The sequence below is a fragment of the Ovis aries genome, chromosome 3, assembly GCF_016772045.2.
Source record: "Ovis aries strain OAR_USU_Benz2616 breed Rambouillet chromosome 3, ARS-UI_Ramb_v3.0, whole genome shotgun sequence".
NCBI lineage: Eukaryota > Metazoa > Chordata > Mammalia > Artiodactyla > Bovidae > Ovis > Ovis aries.
Genome location: NC_056056.1, coordinates 78,749,378 through 78,775,357, shown reverse-complemented (window position 1 = coordinate 78,775,357; position 25,980 = coordinate 78,749,378). Strand labels below are relative to the sequence as shown.

Genomic DNA, 25,980 nt, shown 5'->3' with positions numbered 1-25,980 from the left:
TACAAGGCAGGCAAACATTCACAAGCAAAAAGAAACTAACAGAAACTGTCTCTGAAGAAGCTCAGACCTTGGCATTAATAGACACACTTTAAATTGTCTAGTCAAGGCTATGGTTTTTCCAGTAGTCATGTATGGATGTAAGAGTTGGACTATAAAGAAAGCTGAGCACTGAAGAATTAATGCTTCTGAACTGGTGGTGCTGGAGAAGACTTTCAAAAGTCCCTTGGATTGCCAGGAGATCCAACCAGTCCATCCTAAAGGAGATCAGTTCTGAGTGTTCATTGGAGGGATTGATGTTGAAGCTGAAACTCCAATACTTTGGCCACCTGATGCAAAGAACTGACTTTTTGAAAACACCCTGATGCTGGGAAAGATTGAAGATGGGAGGAGAAGGGGACGACAGAGGATGAGATGGTTGGATGGCATCACCGACTCGATAGACATGAATTTGGGTAAACTCTGGGAGTTGGTGATGGACAGGGAGGCCTGGAGTGCTTCAGTCCATGGGGTTGGACACAACTGAGCAAGCGAACTGAACTGAACTGAAACTGCTATAAACATGCTCAGTTAAAGGAAATCATAGACAGAGACCTAAAAGAAACCATGAGAATGTTGTCCCAACAAATACAGAATATCAATAGAATTGGGAATCATAAAAAAGAACCAGAGAAATTCCTGAGCAAAGAAATATAATGACTGAAATGAAAATTTTACTTAAGGGTTTCAATAGTCAATTTGAACAAAGAGAATAACCAACCTGAAGATATGTCAATTGAGATTACAGTCTGAGAAGAAGAAAGAAAAGAAATGAACAGAGCCTAAGAGACTCTAAAGCATGCCAACATACATTTAACAGGAAACTCAGGGGAGAAAAGGGCTCAAAGAATATTTGAAAAAATAATGGCCATAATTTTCCCAATTTTGATGAAAAACATCTATCTATACAACCAAGAATCACAACAAACTTCAAGAAGAATAAACTTGGAGATCCACAGCAAGACAAATTATAATCAAATTGTCAAAAGTTAAAGAGAATCTTGAATGAAGAAGAAAAGTAATTCATCATATGCAAAGGCTCAGTAAGATTAACAGCTGATTTCTCATCAAAACCATGTATGTCAGAAGATAGTGGGATGACATATTCAAAGTGCTGAAAGAAAAAACTGTCAACCAAGAATCTACATTCACAAAAGCTGCTTTACAACACAAAAAAAACAAAAAACCTGGAGATTGGTTGCACAATAATGTCAATATACTTAACATTACTAAACTGTACCCTTAAAAATAGTTAAGATAGTAAAGCTTAAGTTATATGTATTTTATCACAACTAAAAATCAAGCTGGTTTTAGAAAAGGCAAAGGAACCAGAGATCAAATTGCCAACATCCACTGGATCATGGAAAAAGCAAGAGAGTTCCAATTCTGCTTTACTGACTATGCCAAAGCCTTTGACTGTGTGGATCACAATAAACTGTGGAAAATTCTGAAAGAGATGGGAATACCAGACCACCTGACCTGCCTCTTGAGAAACCTGTATGCAGGTTAGGAAGCAACAGTTAGAACTGGACATGGAACAACAGACTGGTTCCAAATAGGAAAAGGAGTACGTCAAGGATGTATATTGTCACCCTGCTTATTTAACTTCTATGCAGAGTTCATCATGAGAAATGCTGGGCTGGAAGAAGCACAAGCTGGAATCAAGATTGCCGGGATAAACAGCAATAACCTCAGATATGCAGATGACACCACCCTTATGGCAGAAAGTGAAGAGGAACTCAAAAGCCTCTTGATGAAAGTTAAAGAGGAGAGTGAAAAAGTTGGCTTAAAGCTCAACATTCAGAAAACAAAGATCATGGCATCTGGTCCCATCACTTCATGGGAAATAGATGGGGAAACAGTAGAAATAGTGTGAGACTTTATTTTTGGGGGCTCCAAAATCACTGCAGATGGTGACTGCAGCCATGAAATTAAAAGACGCTTAGTCCTTGGAAGAAAAGTTATGACCAACCTAGACAGTATATTCAAAAGCAAAGACATTACTTTGCCGACTAAGGTCCGTCTAGTCAAGGCTACGGTTTTTCCTGTGGTCATGTATGGATGTGAGAGTTGGACTGTGAAGAAGGCTGAGCACCAAAGAATTGATGCGTTTGAACTGTGGTGTTGGAGAAGACTCTTGAGAGTCCCTTGGACTGCAAGGAGATCCAACCAGTCCATTCTGAAGGAGATCAACCCTGGGATTTCTTTGGAAGGAATGATGCTAAAGCTGAAGCTCCAGTACTTCGGACACCTCATGCGAAGAGTTGACTCATTGGAAAAGACTCTGATGCTGGGAAGGATTGGGGGCAGGAGGAGAAGGGGACGACAGAGGATGAGATGGCTGGATGGCATCACGGACTCGATGGACGTTGAGTCTGGGTGAACTCCGGGAGATGATGATGGACAGGGAGGCCTGACGTGCTGCGATTCATGGGGTTGCAAAGAGTTAGACACGACTGAGCGACTGAACTGAACTGAACTGAAGATTTTTCCAGAAAACAAAAATCTGAGGGGGTTGACCCACCCTACTTGAAACATAACAGGAAGTCCTCCAGGCTGAAATAAAATCTAGATAGTAACTCAAAAGCATACAAAGAAGTAAAGAACAGTGATAAAGATAGCTACACAGGTAAATATAAAAGTTAGTGTTACTGTATTATTGGTTTGTAAAAAAAAAATTTGTTCTACAAGTTAAAGCAACATTCCACATGTAGCTATATAACCTATAACTACAATTAGGATAAGAATTAGTAAAATGAAAAATGAGATTAAAAGATAGATATAATGACTATAATTTATATAACTAGGAGAGATTTCTCATACTTTATTCTAAATCAGGTATCTCTAATTCATATTTCAGATGGAAAGGATCCAGAATTGAGCTCATATCCAGATCAAATCTTTTCCTGGGAAGGAAATTCTAATAAGAAAGATCACCTGCCAGAGAGCCAAGATACCTAGTGTTATATTGTTAGCTCTGCTAATAATTCTCAGTGTCATTTACTAGCTTCTGTGGGTCTTGAGATTCCCATTTGTGAAATGCAGAGGATATAAGAAAATTATAAAAATTTATATGAAGGAAAAAAGAAAATAGCTGATTGAAAATTCTTTAAGTCGTTAGTAAAAAAAGTAATAAATGAATCTGAAGAATTATCAGTATTACTATTATCAGCATGAATAAGCAGTTTCCTGATTTACCTGATGATGTTGGATGTTTCTTATATTGCATGAGAAGTTTTGATAGAGCTGAAACTTATCAATATCTTTTTCATTTACTTTTTTTGAGGACACTTTTGCCAAAGATGACTGGATATGAATATATCTATCTTGGCACCTGTTCAGATACACAAGTATTCAACCACAAGTAGTTATTAACATGTATTTCAGTAAAGAAACACATTATACAGAGAAATAAGATGAGCAAAAAACTAAACGAGAATTACCAAATAAGATTTTTTTAATATGATGCTCAACTATAAAAATGATATTGACCCATGAAAAAAGGACTCCTCACTTATTCATGCTAGCATAGGTCTCACGTATCTAGCACAGCACAAATCTATTGATATATCAACCCAGTCCTCCTATAAAATATCTAAATGAGTTTAGATACTACCTGCAGTTAGCCAAGAGACCAATAACTCTGGCCTAGATATCATCATTCTCTAATCACTGAGTTAGGGAGTCAGAACCAATTAAAAGCTAAAAAGAGGGGAAACGATGTCAGGACAGCTTCCAACGACAATTTACGAAATTGAACCAAATTTCAGCAGTATGATTACTTATAAAAACACACTTAAAAACCTGGGCAGTTCTTCTACTTCAGCTCATTTCTGTGAGGGCCACTGAGAAAACAGAAAATTTTTCTCCCTTATATCAACAAAAACCCTGATAAGCAACAGTAGTCAACTGGTTCATCTCCACCTTTGCTCTCCTCTGCACAGTTCACACAGCTAGAGATATCGAGAGAGAGGAAGAACAGACCTCTGCAAAAAAAAATCAAAACTGTCTTTCGATATACAGAAGAAAAGGAAAGACAGAGTACCTAAAAATAGGGTTTTTAAACAATGCCTTTTTTTTAGAAGGCATAAAATCCATAAACCCAAGTAGTGTCTAGGTCAAAAGGTTTTACTTTCTTATAAATTGGTGTGATAATATGGATAAGCTGCTCTCTCTATCACCTAAAATTCATTTTGAGGTCATCACATTTATCCATACCTGATATTACACATTTCCAAGGTAATCCAACCACTGGTAAATACTAGAAATGAGATATTATAAAATGAAGTACATACATCACAATTTGCTTAAAAAGCAATGCCACCCACTCTAAATAGTTATGAATTGCTCTCTAGCATACACTGCACTAGGCAGTGGTTTTTAAACCATGTTCCTCAGAGGCCTCTACTGAGGTGCTTCAGAATAAGGAGGATGAACAGGCAGAGTTCCAGGATCCATGCCCAGAATTCAATTAAAACAACTTTACTTTTATCTGTTTCATGTACTCGGGTTCTGTTATTTGAACAAAGAATTCTGCTACTAAAAAAATTTTACAAAGTTTTAAAGTCTGAAAGTAAAGTTTTAACGAGCACTGGAATTAGCACTAACTGTGCAACCCTTAACAGCATGTGTCCACAGAGCAGAAAACTCTCCCAAAGTTACTCACAATTTCCGAATGAAGTCAAGTGTGTCTTTGTCTTTAGCAATCATGTCTGCTAAAATATGCTGCACTCCTGTTTCAATATCCTGGAGCGCTGAAAGCCCTTTAGGAGAAGGGTAAGAAGGAAAACAAAAGCAAGAACTAGAGATTGGTTTTTAAATCTATAATTAAATCACAATAAATTTTTTCCAGTCAAAATAAAACCTTAAATCGACAAATTTAAGACAGAAAAGTATCATAGCAGTGACAAGCTTCCCTCAGCATTGAAAACAAGCCTCCAAAAACAGTAATACAGGGCCTTAACATACCATATAACCTAGTGGTAAAAAAATGCAAGTCTGGAGCCAGGTGCCTGATCTAACCCTGGCTCCACCATCCACCAAATGTGTGCTGGGTAAGTTACTTGTCCTCTCTGTGCCTCAGATTCCTATAAAAATGGTAATAATAGTATCTACTTCATGAAGTATTTACAAATATTAAGTGTGGTTATAGGAAATACATATTAATAGTAATATCCCAAGGTATACTACTTCATTCCAGTTATAAAAATTCTCCTTTACAAGGAATTTTATTAATATCCCAATTTTGTTTATGAGGCATTTATTCACATTTTCAATGACCTATTTGAAATAGATCTCAAATCTCAAATAAGCACAAAACAAGAGTCATTATGTGGCTATTCATCTTTACAGCTGAACTGTCTACGAATGGTATGTTAAGTTCTCTCTGAGTGCTTTCAGTTTGCTAATTTACAGCAGTGTCTTGTATATTATAGTCCCTGCAATATCAGCTTATATACCAAGAAATCATTTGCAATGCATTCCTTTATTCCTTTTGTCTTTATTGTTCCATTTCCATTAAAGCTTTTTCTTGCATTAAAGCTTCAATTACACTAGCACTGAGTATCATGTTTTTCTAAGAGCACAAATTTAATGAGTAACAGGTACAAAAGACAAAGAGAGCAGGATGACAGACTTACAGAATAATTAATAAAGAGGAAATGTCTTGTTGGGTCGCATTATGATAACTGATCTTAACTACTGATGTAATTGCATTTATTTCAAGGAAATTTGGTAACTGAAATCAATAGGTATCCTGTTTACATTTTAAGAGAATTTCCCTAGGAGGCAATTTTCAGGAACAATCTGATAGGTGGAAGGCTATGTATATAAGAACTTTGAACAGCTATGGCATACAGTAAGCAGTCAGTAGATGTCTGTTCTGTGTTAGCTTTCTTGCTAGACAGTCTTTATCCTAGAAAACTACTCACTATGCACTCATTCCTGGAGTCCAAAAGTACCTCAGAGTATCATCACTCAAAGTTTAATGAGACTACCAGGGTGAGAAGTCAGTAGCAAAGGGGGAACCTACAATGAGATCAATTAATCAGAGAGAACAGAAAGAGGAAATTATATATTTGGCGATTAAAACAGTTTTTGAAAAGTTCACATCATTGAGGGAGATGTAGTTTGTAAACCTTATGTATTTAATGAACCATATGTAATTAAAATTATTCAAAAGTTCTAGAACAATGGATTGTATAGTCTAAGGACCCTAAAATAAAATTATATTACATACTTGCTAAAAATATAGATCCTAGACTGTGGCATTTTATTGTTTTACAAAGCATCCCAGATGATTCTGATACTCATTAAAGCTTAAAAAAACCATTGGTAGGGAGGTACATTGAACTACCTCAGAGCCAGAGTGCTCAACAGTAGGTAGAAACATTCAGCCATTCCAAGAGCTCATCCAAATTACAAACCCCCATCTCAGTCCAACTAGGGAGAGAGAATTGGAAGAGAGTCTTGTGTGTTTTAAAAAAAGCACCTTGTCTCATCAGAGACAATTGTTCATTGGGGCTTAATACAGCCAAGGATAACAAGAGTTCAAAAAGTTTAGCATCTCAGGAGAAAATAATGTCCAGAGAACCAGAAAATCATATCCCTTGCCTTGCAGTGGCTTGCAGAGCCACACACTCTTCAAACCTCGAAAATTAAAAAAACTGGCCACTTCTCAGCTTATCTGCACTAACACCACCTCATCTTACTTACAAAGGGGTGATTAGCCACTCCTCCTTATAGAGGGATATTCTGGATCTTCTAGGATACAGTCCATTTGCAGCACAGCCTATCTTTCTTTCAGACCAATTCTTGTTGGTCTGTAGTAATTAAAAGTGCCTCCTATGTTGGGGGGGGGAGGGGGTGGTGATACTGAAATATTTGGTTTCTGAAATACTTCTTTGCGGAATGATGGGAATAAGGAAAATACTTATTTGGAAAAATAGTAAGGAACAGAGAGTGATCAAGAGGATGTATGTAGCGTAAAGAACGAAGAGACAGAAGGGAAAAACATTCCAAGCAAACTTTGAAAAGCAATTCAAAGTTGTTTAGAATCGATTACAATACTACGTTTGTGATTAGAGTAAAAGAAAAAGGGAGAAAAGCAAACAGAAAAGTTCTGGTATGTGTGCTAGATGGGTTCTGGTATGTGTAACTGTGCTGGGCCTGACCTACCCCATTATCAGAAGTATACCTAGTACTCATCATCAGATAGTGCATGAGCATCACCCCATAGGACAAGTAAAAGATATAAGGTTATCAAACATACTGAATAGGAATGTATTCAGTACCAGAGGAGGTGAAGAGTAGAAGGAAAGGAAACAGACCAGAAGATAAAAATAAAACAAACCATAAATCATTGTGCATCTAACATTTTGAAAGCTCCAACATGTATAATAAAACATACCAACACTGGGCTCAGACAGTTTCCACTGTGGCTAACCTCAATGCTTGGTTAAACAGTTTCAGCTAACATTAAAATATTAAAGTTGCAACCATTTGAAAATATAATGGGAAATACACATTAAAAATTAAACTTGAATTTTACTCATTTCAATCCATTTCTAAATTCAAACAATACAAATTTGCTTTTTCTTATTACTGCCCTTTTCAATACAGATATTAAGGTGGGTGTATTTGGGTATGAGCAGATATTCATATTTTCGCAGACACACATATTCAATTCTTCCAACTGCAAATCCGTATTTGCCAGATTATTTTTAAAAAACACAGGTTTCAGTACGCTGCTTCTCTACAGTTTAGTACATCCTGCAGATTTTGTTATCAGAGACTGCCCCCTACAGACCATCTCCCAGCCTGAAGAACAGAAGGTCAAAAAGAACTAGAATGAGAGTAGTGATCACTAGAGCATCAATCTCCCCATTCAATCCTATCAGAGCACTCCCTGAAAAAAACCATCACTCTTACTTAAAAAGCTCTCACTTCAAGGCTCATTTTGACAATAAAACCAACACACCCTGACATGTATCATTTGTCACTTTTCTTGGGTTTTTCTTAGAAATATCTCTCCTTTACCCCTTTCCTCTTTCATCCTTTCCTGTACATGTTCACACACTGAGATAAGAAGATACACTTCAGAAAAAGACAAGCATTTTACTCCTGGAGAGCAGATGTGTGGGAGTAGGAGTTTCTTTTACAATTAATGTCTGTCTGAATTGTTGAAATTCTTTCTAAAGAGTAGATATGACTTTTCAATTGTAAAATTTTTATAAGTTTTTAGAAATAGGATAAAGGTTTTAAAAGAATATAGGAGTATCTGTATAATCTTGGATGCAAAGGGAATTCTTTAAAAAGAAAAAAACCAATTATCTTAAAAGATTAATAAAATTGAAGATAAATAAATTAACTATGATAAAACTAAGACTCTATTTACCAAAAGATAGCATAAACAAAGTGAAAAGAGAAGATACAAGTTGGGAGAAAAGATCTGTAACACACATAACTCCGAGAGAGAATATCTAAAAAATACTCACAAATTAATAAGAAAAAAGAGAAACAACACATCAGAAAAATGAGCAAAAGATAAGAACAGGCACTTTATCGAAAAAGGAAAGCTAAATGGCTAAGAAAGATATACTGGGATTTGTTTTATTAGAATAATTTTCCCTTTATATGCTATACTATTCTTTTGTGTTATTTAATGAACCAATTTTTTTACCTAAGTTTTTAAATTAGAAAAGAAACAGGAGAGACCTCTTTAAACAATTAAGTACCTTTCACATTGGGTCTAATATAAGAGAGCAGACTCAGCTCCCCCGGATTCTCCAGCAGTGTCCTGGCTGCTCCTTCTAATCCCAGCTGCTTTGCTCTCTGGGCTTTGGTGCCTTTGCTCCCAGTTTTATATGGCGCTGACTAGGGTAAAAAATCAGAAAACATACCAAATCAATCAATTTTAAAAAGAAAAAGTTAAAATTAGGACACAAAATGAGAGGACATGCAAAAATGCTAAAGACATCCTCTTTTCAACTCTTTCTTCTTCCTTCAGAGAGGAATAATACTAACAAAGAATACAAGTTGTATAAAAAGTTATTCCTTATCAAATGCTTTATACTTTCCTACATGCTTGCTGCTGCTAAGTCACTTCAGTCGTCTCCGACTCTGTGCGACCCCATAGACAGCAGCCCACCAGGCTCCCCCGTCCCTGGGATTCTCCAGGCAAGAATACTGGAGTGGGTCGCCATTTCCTTCTCCAACTCATGAAAGTGAAAAGTGAAAGTTTAGTCGCTCAGTTGTGTCTGACTCTTAGCGACCCCATGGACTGCAGCCTACCAGGCTCCTCCACCCATGGGATTTTCCAGGCAAGAGTACTGGAGTGGAGTGCCATTGCCTTCTCCCTTCTCCTACATGCTCAAAGTTAGCTATTTGCTTGGATTCATTCCCTTTACAAACTCAGTGCTTGGGCTGCAAGGACTACAAGTTCTCAACTCAAGCAAGCTCCTCTAAAACATGTCCACACACAATGCTTCTACTTCTGAGTATATATTCACTACTCAACCCACCTCCACCTGGCTTCTCTTTCCATACACCTTGCTGAAAATGGTATCACAAAGACCATAATGATCCCCTAATTACCAAATAAACATTTTTCAGTCCTTATCTTGCCAAAACTCCCTGCTCTATTTAATTACTTAACCACTGATCATTGCCTCCTCCTATGACTCTCTGCCTCTATCCTATGGGTACCTTATCTCCTGATTCTCTTCATACTTCTCTCACTATTCTTTTCATGTCTCCTTCTTAGGCTATCCCTTCCTCTACCCATCCTTCAAAAGTTAGTTTTCCTCAATGGTCTACCCTGACCTGCTTACCCTATGATCTTCCCTTGAGTGAAATCTTCCATTTTCATGGCTCCAAATACCAACTACATGCTGAAGACATTCACATCTGTGTCTCCAGCTTAGCACTCTCCCTCAAGCTTCTCACTTCTGTTACCCACTCTTTTTTCTTACCCAACTGGGAACTCCTTGAAGACAAGTACTATATATTAGTCATCTTTGTAAATCCAAGTGCCTAGCACAAAAAGAAAGGCTTAAAAGATGTTTACTGAATGAAGAATATTTTGTTGAATAATGATGGTGGCTGATGACTCTGGGGCTTTTTACTTCTGGCTATTTTTTAACTATAAAAAGACACAAATTATAATATATTCAGGTAGGTATTACATTAAATAAAAAGGGTTCCTTACCACATGTTCTAGTTCTTCGAAAGTCTTACAGTTCAGCAAAGCTTTTAACAGGCACTCAGACATCTTCCCCTCCTTTTTAATTTTTTGGATTGTACTATGAGCCTTCTTTGCAACAGCCCTGAAAATAAAAATTTTTGTAATATATAATAGTATCAATATTATGGGCTTCCCCTGTGGCTCAGCTGGTAAAGAATCCACCCACAATGCAGGAGACCTGGGTTTGATATTATATTGATATATTATATTCTAACACTCAGATCTCATTTAAGTTTTACTAATTGTTCCTATAATGTCTTTAATACTGAATTCAGCTAACAATGAGTTTTATGTAATTGCTATGTCTCTACAATCTCCTTCAAGCTGAAACAGTATTTAGTCTCTCCTTGATTTTCAAAATCTTGATATTTTAGAATATATTATTATTAAAACCTCTCATCCTATTTTATTACCTATTATTATTTATAATCTGTCTAACAATGGTACTGATAAAATGACAGGCAGAAAGTTAGAGATGATAATATAAATTAGTAAAAATGATTGATGGAAAAGAAAACTAAATCTGCTTATGGAAAAAAAAAAAAAAAAAAAAACACCAAAGGCAGAAGATTGTAAGTTAAACAGGAAGAAATATGCAGTCCTTCGATCACATCTCTGTGTCTTTTACATTCCTGATAGCCCAAGATTGCTTTCAGACACTGAAGTCTACCAGGATCACTTTGACAAAAGGCCAGGAGCCACTGACTTGCATATAAGGGAGAGGCGAGGCATCTTCAGAGGAAGTTTACTGTCTATAACCACAGTCATTTTTTAATTCACTTTTTTAACAGGGACTCTCAGTAAGAAATATATTTTACCCTGCAACCCAATATATACACATATAATTTCATATTCATTAGGTTTGTGCAAAAGTAACTGGGGTTTTCAACCACAAATTTTAAATCATTATAACTAGGCTCAAACACATCTTTATTAATCAAAATAGGAAACATTACAATCAACACATTTTTAACAATGAGAAATAAGCTTGCTCTTTTGTGCAGCATAAAAATCTGTGCTTTGGGATTTGACAAACTCTCAAAAAGCATTTTCTGTCTCCTGCTGGTTGTGGAAGCATTTTCCCTGCAAAAGTTGTCGAGATGCTTAAAGAAGTGGCAGTCGGTTCGTGAGAGGTTAGGTGAATATGCTAAATTAGGCAAAACTTCGTAGTGAATTCAATCAACTTTTGAAGTGTTGGTTGTACAACGTGCAGTCAGTTGTTGCTGTAGAGAAGAATGGCGTCCTTTCTGTTGACCAAAGCCAGCTGCAGGCACTGCAGTTTTCGGTGCATCTCACCAACTTGCTGAGCATACTTTGCAGATATAATGGTTTCACCGGGATTCAGAAAGCTGGAGTGGATGAAACACCACCAGACAGTGACCATGGCCATTTTTGGTGCAAGTCTGGCTTTGGGAAGTGCTTTAGAGCTTCTTCTCAGTTCAACCACTGAGCTGGCTGAACAACCACATAAAATCCACTTCTTGTCACACATCACAATCTGATCAAGAAATGGGTCACTGTTGTGCACAGTAAGAGAAGAAGAGAAGACAACACTTCAAAACAATGATTTTTTAAATTTTTGGTCAGCTAATGAGGTACCCACGTTATCAAGCTTTTTCACCTTTCCAATTTGCTTCAAATGCCGAATGACCATAGAATGGTTGACACTGAGTTCCTCGGCAATTTCTCACATAGTTTTAAGAGGATCAGCTTTGTTGGTCCTCTCCGTTGGTCATCGTCAACTTCCAATGGCTGGTCACCACACATCTCACCTTCAAGGCTCTCATCTCCTTTGCGAAAGTTCTCGAACTACCAATGTGCTACACGTTTGTTAGCAGTTCCTGGGCCAAATGCATTCTGATGTAAATTATCTCCACTGCTTTATGACCCATTTTGAACTCAAATAAGAAAATTGCTCGTTTGCTTTTTTCTAGCATCTTTTCCATAGTCCAAAATAAATATAAAATAAACAGTAAGTAATAAGTTATCAGCAAAAAAACATAAAGCGAGAAATGCACATTAAAAAGATGTATAACCATAACCACATTTATTAAGAATGTATTTCAATATCAAACAGCAAATTTCAACAATGCAAAAACCACAGTTACATTTGCACCAACCTAATAATAAAGTTATACAAACATATGACAGTTCCATCAAACAATATTCACCTTTACTATAGAAACTGCACTCATATTTCCTATTCTCTATTTCATTTTTTGTTAAAGTGGTAATGACCCACTAAATTAGTTTCACTACTCATTGATGAGTAGCAGTTAACACATTGAAAACCATGCTCTAGTCATAGGAAAAGCTTAAGAAAATACCATACCTAATTACCAAAAAGAAATCTCTGTATGACATAAAAAGATCTTCTAAGTCACTACTAATCATTGCCACACTTACTTAGAGAAATAGTCCTCTACTAATATTTAATGTATTCCTTTATTAATAGATGCCCAGAAACTGAATTCTGTTACAGCTGAAATGCTTTTTAGAGAAAAAGAAAATAATAATAATAGTAATCGACATAAAGCTCCTGTCCCTCACTCAATAAAAACCTAATTGGTAGAATACTTTTAATTTTTTTTAAGTAAACTATTCCTGCTTTTTTGCGACACTCTCCCCAATTTCACACCCCCAAATCCTTAAATTTTCTTCATTACTTTGCCTTCAACCAAACAGAGAGCTTACTTCAGAATTTGTAAACTGCTGAATTTCTAGACATGGCCTGTAGATGATTTTGCTTGACCTACAAAATTTTTTACATCAAAATTCAGATTACTGGTTTTTCAAAAATGGGAAGATCCAGCAATTTGAGTAGAGAAGACTGCATACTATGATCTGTTGGAGATGAGCAGTGGTTAGCCCCTTAGGACCTGTCATCTCCAATTTGCAGCCCTTAATGCTTGATTATATTAGACTAGCCCTGGAAGATCTGACTCTGAAACCACTTGATTAAACTGTCATTTATATTTCTGGGTTGGCTAATTGATTCTGCTTCTCAATGAACTATACCCTCCAACAAATTAGCATTTGAATCCTCCTGGCACCAAAAGAAATCCCACAAAAGGGACAGAAATGTTAGTGAGATGCAAGTCCCTCCAAAATTATTAGGCTTGTTCTATTAATAAAAATAATCCTTAGCGCTTTTAGAATGGCTTGATGGTAAGATTATATCCAATTTAAATCAGATCCTTGCTAAAGAACACAAGTATCAACAACACAGCACCTGGCAGGTAGGATACATGTAGTAAATAAATGAATGGGGAAGAGTGTTTAAATAAACTCTACTGAATAATATATTTAGATACTTATAGTCTCTGGTATGCTTATTTCTGAGTTCTTACAGTAAGTCCAGAGGAATAATATTTTTAAAGGGTGTTTTCCATTCTATAATCATAAACAAGTTACAATCCACTACCATTAAATTACTATATCCTTTAGAAGAACAGAAAAGGGAAATATATATTATTTCCTAGCAAACTCGATACAGTCAAAGAACTCTCCATTTAATAGGGACTTTAAAGTTATTAAGAGGACAGTTTTACAAAAGCTATTGAAGATTTAGATGAAACTGTATTTTCCTGAGTTTCCTGCAGGTAGTTCTAATTTTGCATTATGCAAAATCACTTCTATGAGAGAAGATGACATTCAAATTCATATTAATAATGCAAACCACCTTGTGCAGATTCATGCCCAAGCTATGCATGAACACACCAGCAGAGGGACTCTGCATACCTCTAAATAAGTAAAATGAAGTTGGCTTCCTCTTTTAGGAGGGGATTGATTATATTCAGATTACAATAAATCAAGAAAACAAAATATCGGAACTGTTAAAACAGACTATCATTCTCTTTCTCACTGTTTCCCCTCATTGGCTCACATGCCCTCTTTCCCCTTACACAAAGCTCACCCCTTCCCAGGTTTCTTACCGTAGCTCCTCTAGAGTTTGTTGAACTTCTCTCAAGGAATCAGCATCAAGATTATTAATAAGCTCTCTTCGATAACGTATAATGAAGGGAATTGTGTTATCATCATTAAAGAGACGAATAATATTGGCACAAACCCAAAGTTCAATATCAGTTCTCTCAGATAAAACCTGAAAATTAAGCACATTTACTGATTTAAAACCCTGAAAAGTAAACATCTATATTATAACATATGGTTTAAAATATAATATCAAATAATGTTTTCCAGTCACTTAGAAACTAACTGCTATGGTTTAAAAAAAAGAAAATTGCATGAAATAAAGAATATATATTGATAATCACAGAATAGTCATTTCACTAATTCAATAAAACCCAATAAAAACCACTTTGTATCATCCAAATTCTACAGGTCTCAATGAGATAAGCATTTTTAACCTTTCAGATTGACATCAAAGATTAAAAAGTTGGTAACTCATTGTGTTGGCATAAATGACGGGAAAAGCCACTTTCAATTATTGCTAATGAGAAGGTACAATGCTATAACCTCTGGAGGAAGAACAATTTGCAGTATTTATCAAAATTTATAATGCGTAAACTCTATGATCCAGCAATTACACTCCTGGGAATTTTGTTCTGACATATTCATACTTCTGGAAAATGATTCTTATTTACAGTGATATTTTTTGAAGAACTTTTTATAGTATGGTAGAAGTCAGCAAAAACCAGTCTACAATGGGGAACTGGTGAATAAATTATACACCCATGGAGAATACCATGTAACTTACTCTTGTATGAACTGACATGGAATGAATTACAAGAACTTGGAACATGGCTTATTTGGGGGAAAGGTAATTGGTTGACTTAGAGCTAGGGCAAGAAGATCCTTCTGTGTCTTTGGCATTTTCTGATTCCCATTTACCACATACTCAAAATAATTATTTTTTTTTAAAGTCTATAGGTCTCAGCAAAAGGTACATGTAAGCAGAAAAGTTCAGAGAAGTTAGCCTGGAGAACAGTAAAAACAAAATGCAATTTCAGTCACTGTTCTCAAAAGCTAAGTGGATTTTTGAAGTAAAGCATGAAAGGCATATGTTTTATTATTATTTCAATCCTACTGCTTGAGATATGCCAAAAATTAAAGAAAAATTCAAAACTTATTAAAGAACTGTCATTATCAACTTGTCAACAAAATTAAGGCAATATATAAAACAGACTAAATTTCTAAACAACAGATGAAATAAATGGCTTAACTCCAGAGACTATTGAGGATACTTTCATTCCTCTGCATACCTGAAATCCTTTAGGCCTACATCTTATTATGTATTCTGATGAATTAATACCAACTCTCTGGGGAGAAAGTCAGCTTCATATCTCCAGCCCTTGCTCTCTTCCGCATGAGCTCTGGACTCATTTAAGTAAGCTACCTGATGTATTCTCTTGAAAACCTATTAGGCATCTCAAACTGCATTCATAGAAGTATTACTCTTCATTTCTTCCCCACAGCCCAGATTGTCTTTTACTGTTCTTGCAAGCTTCCCAGGTAGCACAGTGCTAAAAAATCCACCTGCCAATGCAGGAGGTGCAAGGGACATGGGTTCGATCCCTGGGTCAGGAAGATCCCCTGGAGTAGGAAACAACAACCTGCTCCAGTATTCTTGCCTGGAAAATTCCATGGACAGAGAAGGCTGGCAGGCTATCGTCCATGGAGTCGCAAAGAGTCGGACACAACTGCGCAACTGAACTAAACTGATTTTCATTTTACAGATATAAAAACTGATGCTCAAAGAAGTCAAGTAAATGGCCAAAAGTCCCACATGCTATTTTACCAGTTCAAAAATTTGATTTGTGGGCAAAGCAGGATGATATTCTTCAGGCAAAAGTACAAATTAATCAAGTTGTCTCACTTCTCTTCCTGAATCCTACTGCAGAGGAGACATGGTGCTGTCATGGTATCCAAAACCCCTAACAAAATGGCCTTCTCTCCAAGTGGCCTGAGAATCTACTCTTCAAAGTCTATATTTCCATCTTCTCAGTTAAAAAAAGAAAAATTCTGGGTATCAACAACTAAACTATTGCCTTAATAATCCAGGCAGCACCTGCAGTTTAAAATAACTTATATCTAAATTAAATAACACTTAAATGACTAGCACTGAGAGAATTTTTTATTCTTTCAAAAATCAAACCAGCAACTGGACACCTCCCTTCTGAAATGCTCTCTATTACTGCTGTTCTCTTCACCCTAACCTATTTATTACATCGCTTATTTTACCACACAAATAAGTTTCCTAAAGACTGCAAAAGGAAAACTATGTATGATGTTAGAAGTCAGAAGAGTGGTTTTAGGAAAGGGGACACAGGATTAAGAAGGGGTATGAAGAGATTCTAGGCTGCTGTTAACATTCTGTTTCTTGAATAACTGGAAAGTTATTACATGCTTACATTTTTGAACACTTAGATACCAGACCACCTGACCTGCCTCTTGAGAAATCTGTATGCAGGTTAGGAAGCAACAGTTAGAACTGGACATGGAACAACAGACTGGCTCCAAATAGGAAAAGGAGTACATCAAGGCTGTATATTGTCACCCTGCTTATTTAACTTATATGCAGAGTACATCATGAGAAACGCTGGACTGGAAGAAACACAAGCTGGAATCAAGATTGCCGGGAGAAACATCAATAACCTCAGATATGCAGATGACACTACCCCTTTGGCAGAGAGTGAAGAGAAACTAAAAAGCTTCTTGGTGAAAGTGAAAGAAGAGAGTGAAAAAGTTGGCTTAAAGCTCAACATTCAGAAAACGAAGATCATGGCATCTGGTCCCATCACTTCATGGCAAATAGATGGGGAAACAGTAGCAGACTTTATTTTTCTGGGCTCCAAAATCACTGCAGATGGTGACTGCAGCCATGAAATTAAAAGACGCTTACTCCTTGGAAGAAAAGTTATGACCAACCTAGATAGCATATTCAAAAGCAGAGATATTACTTTGCCGACTAAGGTCCATCTAGTCAAGGCTATGGTTTTTCCAGTAGTCATGTATGGATGTGAGAGTTGGACTATGAAGAAGGCTGAGCACCGAAGAATTGATGCGTTTGAACTGTGGTGTTGGAGAAGACTCTTGAGAGTCCCTTGGACTGCAAGAAAATCCAACCAGTCCATTCTGAAGGAGATCAGCCCTGGGATTTCTTTTGGAAGGAATGATGCTAAAGCTGAAACTCCAGTACTTTGGCCACCTCATGCGAAGAGTTGACTCATTGGAAAAGACTCTGATGCTGGGAGGGATTGAGGGCAGGAGGAGAAGGGGACGACAGAGGATGAGATGGCTGGATGGCATCACGGACTCGATGGACATGAGTCTGAATGAACTCCGGGAGTTGGTGATGAACAGGGAGGCCTGGCGTGCTGTGATTCATAGGGTCGCAAAGAGTTGGAGACGAATGACCGACTGAACTGAACTAAGGTATATGAAGTTGAAGTGAAGTACTTTAGTACAATTTTCTCCATATATATTTCAGAAAGTTTAAGGTCCATCATAAATACCTCCAGCTAAATTATAAAAAAGCAAGGGTCAACCCAACTGTTTTTACTTAATTCCTCCTAACAAGTGACACATGCTTATGTGTAAAAGTGCTGTGAGAAAGTTAACTCAGAGACATTCGTCTCCTTCCCGTCCCACTTCTTTCCCCTATTCTGTCACCCCATGGTCTTCCTCACCCACATTATTTCCACATCATCTCTTGCAAGAATGGGGAAAATGGCTAATAAATAGGTTTTGCTCACTCTTCCTCCCTGATTTAGCAAACATTACTAATATATTGCATATGGCTCCTCTACTCCCACCTCCCTCAAAATAGACTACATAATAGCAATCACCACTTCAGGGCATTTAATTTTCTCAAAAACTGCTTGTAGCTAGTCATCTCTTCAAATTCTTATAAAGGTTATGGTATTCACAACGTATTTGCTTAATGATATAACATACTTTAACAAAAACTAATTTCTTAAGGCAACCACACATTTGCAGTTTGCAGAAAAGCAATGAAGTAGGTTGTTTCTCCCTGAGGAGTCTGGTGATCCCAGAACCTGATCAGGAAATAGATACAGAGTGTGTTTATAGGTCAAGTCCCTCCCCAAACAAGACAGTGATGCTCCTGAAAAAGTTATGGAACTTTAGTGTTGAAAAAAAAAAAAAAACCACCTTGAAAGGAAAAAGTTAAGAGGACCAAGGTATCATGGTGGGCAGGGTCCATGGTCCTTAAAATGAAGGAAATATAAATAACATTTCCCTTATGTTCAAGACTGAATAATTCCTATACAGTTAATTTCCATCACCCATTCCTTACTAATGAGGTACTTGTCAGAACTTCCCCAAAGAACTTGAGCATACATTTCATTCTGTGGTAGTTAATATGTATACCACAAGCATTTCACTGAGTCTCACTCAAATGTTCAAAGCCTTCCTGATTGTCTTGCTGATTGACTTGGCATTGCTGACTCTCACTCTGCTTTGCCCGTTTCCCTTTAACACCTGCCACTATTCTCAACATGTTTGGCAGATAAAATGATTCTCTCTCCTGCTTATGGAAAATAGCATAGGACAGAAAGTCCACATATATGACAAGATTTAAAAGTAATTCAAGATTAGACAAGGATGACTGTACCTGGTTAAATCTTTTAAAAACCCAAACAAGTAAGCCACACCTAAAGTTCCCCAGGCAATTTTCCTAAACCCATTTAGAAAATGCTGAGCTTACTAGTGGTCCTCAGGATGCTCAGCAAAGGTCACAGCTGAGGCAACCACTTCTCCCAACTCACATGCAACGGAGTGGCACATTCTGAGAATGTGCTGCCAAAAATCACTATTCATATAAGGAGAAAAAAATGCTTAGGATTGAAAGGAAAGACAAGCACACTCATACTACCCAGATAATATGGTCAAAGGCCATAAAATAGTTCTAGACCTGAAAGCTTACTTCCATTTGATATTTAAACATCACATGGACATTCCTGCTACCGGTTTACAGATGAAACTTTTACTCCTGGCTGCTCTTCTTCTGCCACTCACCTTTTGGCAGCTGGGGACCTGTTCTCACCTTACACTTTTCCCTCTTCACTAGCTAAAACTAATGGTAAATGAATTGTGGGGCTGTCATCTCCCACCTTTCGTAAAGAAGTAGGGAAATCTGATCTGCTTTCTGATTTGCCAAGAGAAAACAACAACTCAAACACAGAAGGGGTGAAAATGGGTGATCATGAAATCTCTGAAATAGAGAAAATTGAGAAAATGGCTTCCTCAAGTCCTCAGTTTTCCAATTTCTGGTTCAAGGCCTTAGAAGACTTGATCACGCTTTGTCCCTTGCATTCTTCGAAAGGCCCCTGCATCCTCTTTTCTGCTTAAGCTCATTAGAAGCATGATTCTATTACCTGTAAACAACTGTCATAGGTAGGGTTATTTTCATTTCTTTCTTTTACACAGATTATGAGATATGGATGTGAAGCAGAGTTTCATAGAATAACTAACCCGACTTCATTTTGCAAAACTTATTTCCATAGTTCAAGAGACTTCCTGTGCTTTGAAACCATCCCCCTCCTTCCTATTCAGGGTCAGCTACTAGAGATAGATCTATGTCAACAGCAGAGATAGGCTGAGAAGTTAAGGTGAAGAGAAGGGAAGTGGGACACACCCACCTGCCCTTGTAGGTCTGCATTGGAACCAAGGGATCTGCATGTCAAGAAAGCCTTCAGGGTGAACCTGATGCAGCCTGTTTTAAATGTCTTTTAAAACATTTCCTTGTAGGCCTAAGTGAAAAAAAGAAAAAGAAGGCATAGAAAGGAGCCTAATTATGCTGTTTTTCAATTTTGGACTGTTCAGGGATGAGAAGAAAGCTATGAGGCAACATTCTATTCCTTAATGAGTCAGAGAGAAGAAAAATCATAATTAAAAGTTACTGGCAATGTTCAACTAGTAGGTAATAGAAAAGGCAGCATGGGTAAAAAGAAGTTCCTCTAAAGAGAAAGGTAACACACAGACAATTACAGACTGAGAAGTGGTATTTCCCAGGAGAGGCACTGGACTCTAGAGCAGTTTTCTCCCAACAGAGGAAGGAGCACTCGTCAGAATCACCATGCGTCAGACAATAAGGGAGGCGATCCCCATCCACCCTGAGGGGGTACTGCTATGATTAAGTCTGAAATGTTCAGAGAGTGTGTGGGGGTGGACAAAACATTGGGAATCACTGTTTAATGAGTCACTCCTCAGGTCTTCTCTACCATCCTCAAAGCTAATCAAAGAAACTGGAAGAAATATGATTTCTCCTGTAGTAAGAAATATAATTATGGGAGCCCAAGTTGGAATTTGGATAGAAATTTCCTTCAAGAAGTTACTAGGCCTGGTTCACAGTATATTACAACATTACACTAAGAGCTAAATAGATGTACTAACAGCCAATGACTTAATCACTTGCACTGCTTTCATGGGGCATTACAGTCCAAGTACAAAGCAAAAACTTACCAAGGAACTTAGGAGGGCCCAATCTGTTGAGGTGATCTGTCTACAGAATACATGTTCATGTTTACTAGAACACCATGGAAAGAAATCTACTCTCCTGAGGTCACAGCTTTTAACTGAAGAATTAATGACAATAAGCTATAATACCGAACAACGTACCCAAGAGCCAAAGCCTACAGGAACCACTGGCAAAAGTGACAAGGGAACTGAAAACTCCCAGGTCTCCCCTCAGTCAAAGAGAATCAAACTGAAGTGACAGAATAAGGCTGTGCATACCTGTACTATGTCCCAATTCATTTCCACCTCCTCAATATTACTGGCATTTGCCGGAAGCCTGACAGGCTGCCCCTGAGGACACGTTTCAGTCTTCACTTTCTTCAAAGGAGACTGACCACATGTGAAGTCGTCTTTGTTCTCCTCTTCCTTGCACCCACCTTCCCACGTGGCGCTAGTGGACGGCATCTCTGTGCTATTATTTCTGCTCTCTAAGCTGCTGGCTTTGTTGGCTTCTTCATCAGTTTTCAGCTTTTTAGTCCTCCGAGCTGAAGGTGACTGAGCTGAATTTTTCCGTTTTGTCTTTGCTGTTTTCAGAGTCTTCCCAGTCTCCAATTTGTTTTTGTCTTCTAAATCAACATCGGCAATAGCGATAGAGTTATTCTAGCAAACCACAAAGAGAACAGATGAGAATTAGAAGATTTTAAAAAATCAATGGCCCTGGAATATTATTTAGCAATGAAAAGGCACAAATTATTCACACAGACAGTAATTTGAAAGACTCTCAAGGAAACTGTTGAGTGGGAAGAAAAAGACAATCTCAAAAAGTTACATACTGTACAGCTATATTTATATAATATTCCTGGAAAAAATTAATGGTTACTTGGGGGCAGTCAGAGTTGGGGGTGGAAGTTGGGGGAGAGGTGGGTGTGGCTATAAAAGGTCAATCCTAGGGATCCTTGTGGTGATGGAATTGTTCTGTGGGGTGGATACAGAGACCTACACATAGGGTAATACTGCATAGAACTAAACCCACATATACACATACATGCATACAAATGAATACAAATAAAACTGGAGAAATCTAAGTAAGATCACTGGGATTTTATCAATGTCAATATCTTGGTTGTGATATTTAAACTATAGTTTTTCAAGATGTTACTATAGGAGGAAATTGGATAAAGGGTACATGATATCTTTCTGTATTATTTTTTACAACTGAATGTGAAATTACAATTATTTAGAAATAAAAGGTTTCTTTTTTTTTAATGAGTAAAGGAAAGGTATACACCTGGCAGAAAAAACAAGATTTAACATCTGCAATCAAAAGTCAACCCTTTATGAGAGAAGAGTTACACAGGCTCATAAAACTGAACAGGCTACACCTGCTACCTGTTTTGCTGAAAGAAAACATGGCAGGACAGCATGGTAGCACCAGGCATTTTTTCTTCGTAGGAGCCTGCAGCGCAGTACACACAGGTGTCCTCTGGACCACCCACCTGCCGGGTGACAGCTCAGGAGTGAAGCAAGGACATTTGGCAGTTGTTTTGACACTAGAGTGGGAAATAAAATACAGACCTTGCCCCATGGAATTTTCAATTTCACAAGCTAGCCTGTTTTCAGTTACCTGAGTGAAGCAGATAGCACAAACTCGAACAAAAGAACTCCCAATTAAATGTCAGTAAACATTCACTTTCCTCTCCTAGCAGATATTTTTTCCCAGCATTACTGACTACTGAAAATACTAGAAACTACAAACCACACCCTCATCCTAATGCCCACCCATCACCACCTAACCTGGAAATTATATACATTAAATAATCCTCTCAGTATTGCATTTGTAATTGGAACAAAATGGATAAGAATAGAAGTACAAAAATAGAATTTCCCCTGAAGTCCATAAGAGCTGATAATAACCTGATCAAACTGACATAGCTAAAGAAGGAATATGTAAATCATACAAGAGTTCTCAGCCCCAGAAGAACAGAAAAAGGAGATCTGTAAAAGGCAAATATGATCAGCATTCTACTGCTGCTGCTAAGTCACTTCAGTCGTGTCTGACTCTGTGCAACCCCATAGACGGCAGCCCACCAGGCTCCTCCGTCCCTGGGATTCTCCAGGCAAGAACACTGGAGTGGGTTGCCATTTCCTTCTCCAATGCATAAAAGTGAAAAGTCAAAGTGAAGTCGCTCAGTCGTGTCTGACTCTCTGCGACCCCATGGACTACAGCCTACCAGGCTCCTCCGTCCATGGGATTTTCCAGGCAGGAGTACTGGAGTGGGGTGCCATTCCCTTCTCCTGATCAGCATTCTAAGTAATGCACAAAGAAGAGAAAAAGTCAGAAAACAGATTTTGAATAATTTGATTCCAATGGTAAGACTGGTGTCTTGTGAGATAGATACATCAGACTACCTTAGATTTATGCAGTTAAAACTAGTGTGACAAGCAGAGTACCTTGACCACATTAGGTATTCAATAAACCCCCAAAATTTATCTAATTCTCCTAATCTGAGCCCATGCTCATCAAGTAAATTTCTGATTATTATTTCTCTACTTACTTCATCTCTACTTATTTCATCTCTACTTCATCTCTTACTTCACTTCCATCTCTACTTTCTCTATTTACTTCAATGAGATGAGAGCACTCCAATGAGAGACAGTGCTAGTCACAGGAACTTAACTCCTTGTGATGGTTATATCAAAACTATGCATTATTAAACCATCACTCTGGTCTTATGCAGGCTTCCCTGACAGCTCAGTTGGTAAAGAATCCACCTGCAATGAAGGAGACCCTGGTTCGATTCCTGGGTTGGGAAGATCCACTGCCGAAGAGATAGGCTACCCACTCCAGTATTCTTGGGCTTCCTTTATGGCTCAGCTGGTAAAGAATCTACCTGTAATGCAGGAGACCTGGGTTTGATCCCTGGGTTGGGAAGATCCCCTGGAGAAGGAAAGGCTACCCACTCCAGTATTCTGGCTTGGAGAATTCCATGGACTGTATAGTTAATGGGGTCGCAACGACTGAGCGACTTTCACTGGTCTTATACACTCTTATGACCATGGCTGGTATAAAGACATCCAAGATAGAATGGTTCCTGAAATGCTGAAAAAATTCATGTTCCTGACTTAGAAACCCAGTTCTATGACTTATTATCTGTGGTCCATGAGCAAGTCACTTAACATCTCTTGCCTTGGCTTTCTCGTCTATAAAACCAAGATAATTACAGCATCTGACAACAGGTTGTGAAGAATAAGTAGGATCATACAAGTGGACTGTTGAGCATGCTGCCTGGCAAAAGATAAGTAATCAAATATCTGCTGATACCACCATCATTATCATGGCTACTACACCCAAACCAATTACCAGGAGAGAGAAAAGGAAGTAACTGAAGAAATAAAGAAAAAGTAAAATGACTTAAAGCTGGGGAGTTCAAAATAAGAGAAAAACGGTATCTTCAAGTACTGGAGTCTTCAAGTAAATCTTATCTAATGTTTATCAGTGTTGCTTACAGACACAAGACCCTTTCAAGAGATCTGCAGGTTTACAACTATTTTCATAATAATGTCAAGGCACTTGACATTTCACTAATCATACAAGAGCAATGGTAGCAAAAACCAAGACAGTGCACCAAGCCATACTAATAATCACTGTTCCCTTCACTGTCACACACTTGCAATAAAACAACTGTCAGTTTCACTTAAGAATGAATCAGTATAAGTTATTAATTTTTAAATTTTCAGTCCCTGAAAACACACCTTTTTCGTATTAATGCTCTGTAATGAAATGTACGTAAAGCGCAAATGTTCACATAAAGAACTTCTGCTGCAGGCCAATGCATACTGATGTGCAGCGGTTGTCTCACAGTAAATCTGTGAACCAGTATTTTCCAAATGTTGTTTAGTCGCTAAGTCATATCCAACTCTTTGTGACCCCGTGGACTGTAGCCTGCCAGGCTCCTCTGTCCATGGGATTTCCCAGGCAAAAATGCTGGAGTGGGTGGCTATTTCCTTCTCCACAGGATCTTCCCAATGCAGGCACTGAACCCGCATCTCCTGCACTGGCAGGCTGATTCTTTACCACTGAGCCACCAGGGAAGCCTTATCATTTGCCTAATGACCAACACATGTTACAAGTTCATGCATGGGTAAAAGATCCATTCGAATAACACAGACCAACAGATTCTATTGTAACAGAATATAGTGTCGTTACAGATTCCACAAAGAAACCTTTTAGAAAGTACCACTTACTGAGTTTGGATATAGTATCAAATATCCACAATTATCTAAAAAAGCTATTACAACATCAACATCATATTACTTTTCCAAATACATACCTGTGTAGAGGCTGGGATTTCTTTTTTATTTAAATTATCTTCTATCGTCTATATGTCAGACATTAAAGATAATTGCAAAAATGTAAAACAACATCATTCTTTCCATTAATTTTTGGTTGTTTTGAAAATATATACCTATTTTTCATTAAAACATGTTATTTGCATTAGCATGAAATAGGTTTAATAATATTTTTAATTAATCAACTATTTTCTCATTTTTAATTTCTAATATGGTATATATTTACAGATATAAACCACATAAGCAAAAGTCCCTTAAGGTCCTTAGTAAGTTCTAAGAGTGTAAAGCAGTCCAACAACCAAAAATTTTGAGAAAAGGTGAATCTAAGCATGTTTAGATCAAAATACAGATCAAAACCATATGGCAATATTGCTCCATTTTTAAAGCTTCTAAGACTCTACAGCCTTCCCCAGTGACATACTCAAGCTTAACAAGCCATGAAAATATTTTTTCTCCTTATATTTAACCTGAATCTTTGACTGAATAATCATAGTACATTTTCTTTCACCTTCATAGGTTTTTAAATCACTCATAACACTTCAAATGCTAATTAGGTAGCCTATGAGGTAAACCAAAAACTCCAGGAAGAATCTGACCATCCTTCTTTACACTGTCTCTGAAAGTTGTAAACTGTCTAAATCAAAAAAGTCATTCATTATCTTTACCAGTTGAATCAGTCAGTAGGCCTTGGCCTTGACAGCCTTATCTTGTACTGTGTGAGCTTGATAGCTAACTGGAAAGGGATATGGAGTCAAGGGAAGGCTTCTTTAAAACTAGATGTAAAAGAGCATTTTTATACTCAGAAACAATTGAGGAAGAAAAGCTGACAAGAGAAAAGAAAGGCGATGACAGAGGGAACAGAGACTCTATAAGAGAGAGGATGAGATCATAAGCCCAAGAGGCAAACCCAT

At 37.5% G+C, this 25,980-nt stretch overlaps 1 protein-coding gene across 3 annotated transcripts in view; it reads right to left on the bottom strand.

Moving 5' to 3' along the window:
* Positions 1-25,980, bottom strand: part of SRBD1 (S1 RNA binding domain 1) — a 227,919-nt gene that overhangs the window by 191,015 nt on the left and 10,924 nt on the right. For all 3 annotated transcript variants that reach the window (XR_009599843.1, XM_012172342.3, XM_004005979.5), the window contains exons 4-9: positions 20,999-21,379; positions 14,215-14,381; positions 10,244-10,361; positions 8,772-8,910; positions 4,703-4,799; positions 3,235-3,370 (exon numbers count right to left, since the gene is read on the bottom strand). Coding sequence is in view for 2 of the 3 variants with exons in the window: in XM_012172342.3 (XP_012027732.3) it covers positions 3,235-3,370; positions 4,703-4,799; positions 8,772-8,910; positions 10,244-10,361; positions 14,215-14,381; positions 20,999-21,379 (1,038 nt within the window). In the remaining variant the exon portion in view is untranslated. The remainder of the gene's footprint in view (positions 1-3,234; positions 3,371-4,702; positions 4,800-8,771; positions 8,911-10,243; positions 10,362-14,214; positions 14,382-20,998; positions 21,380-25,980) is intronic.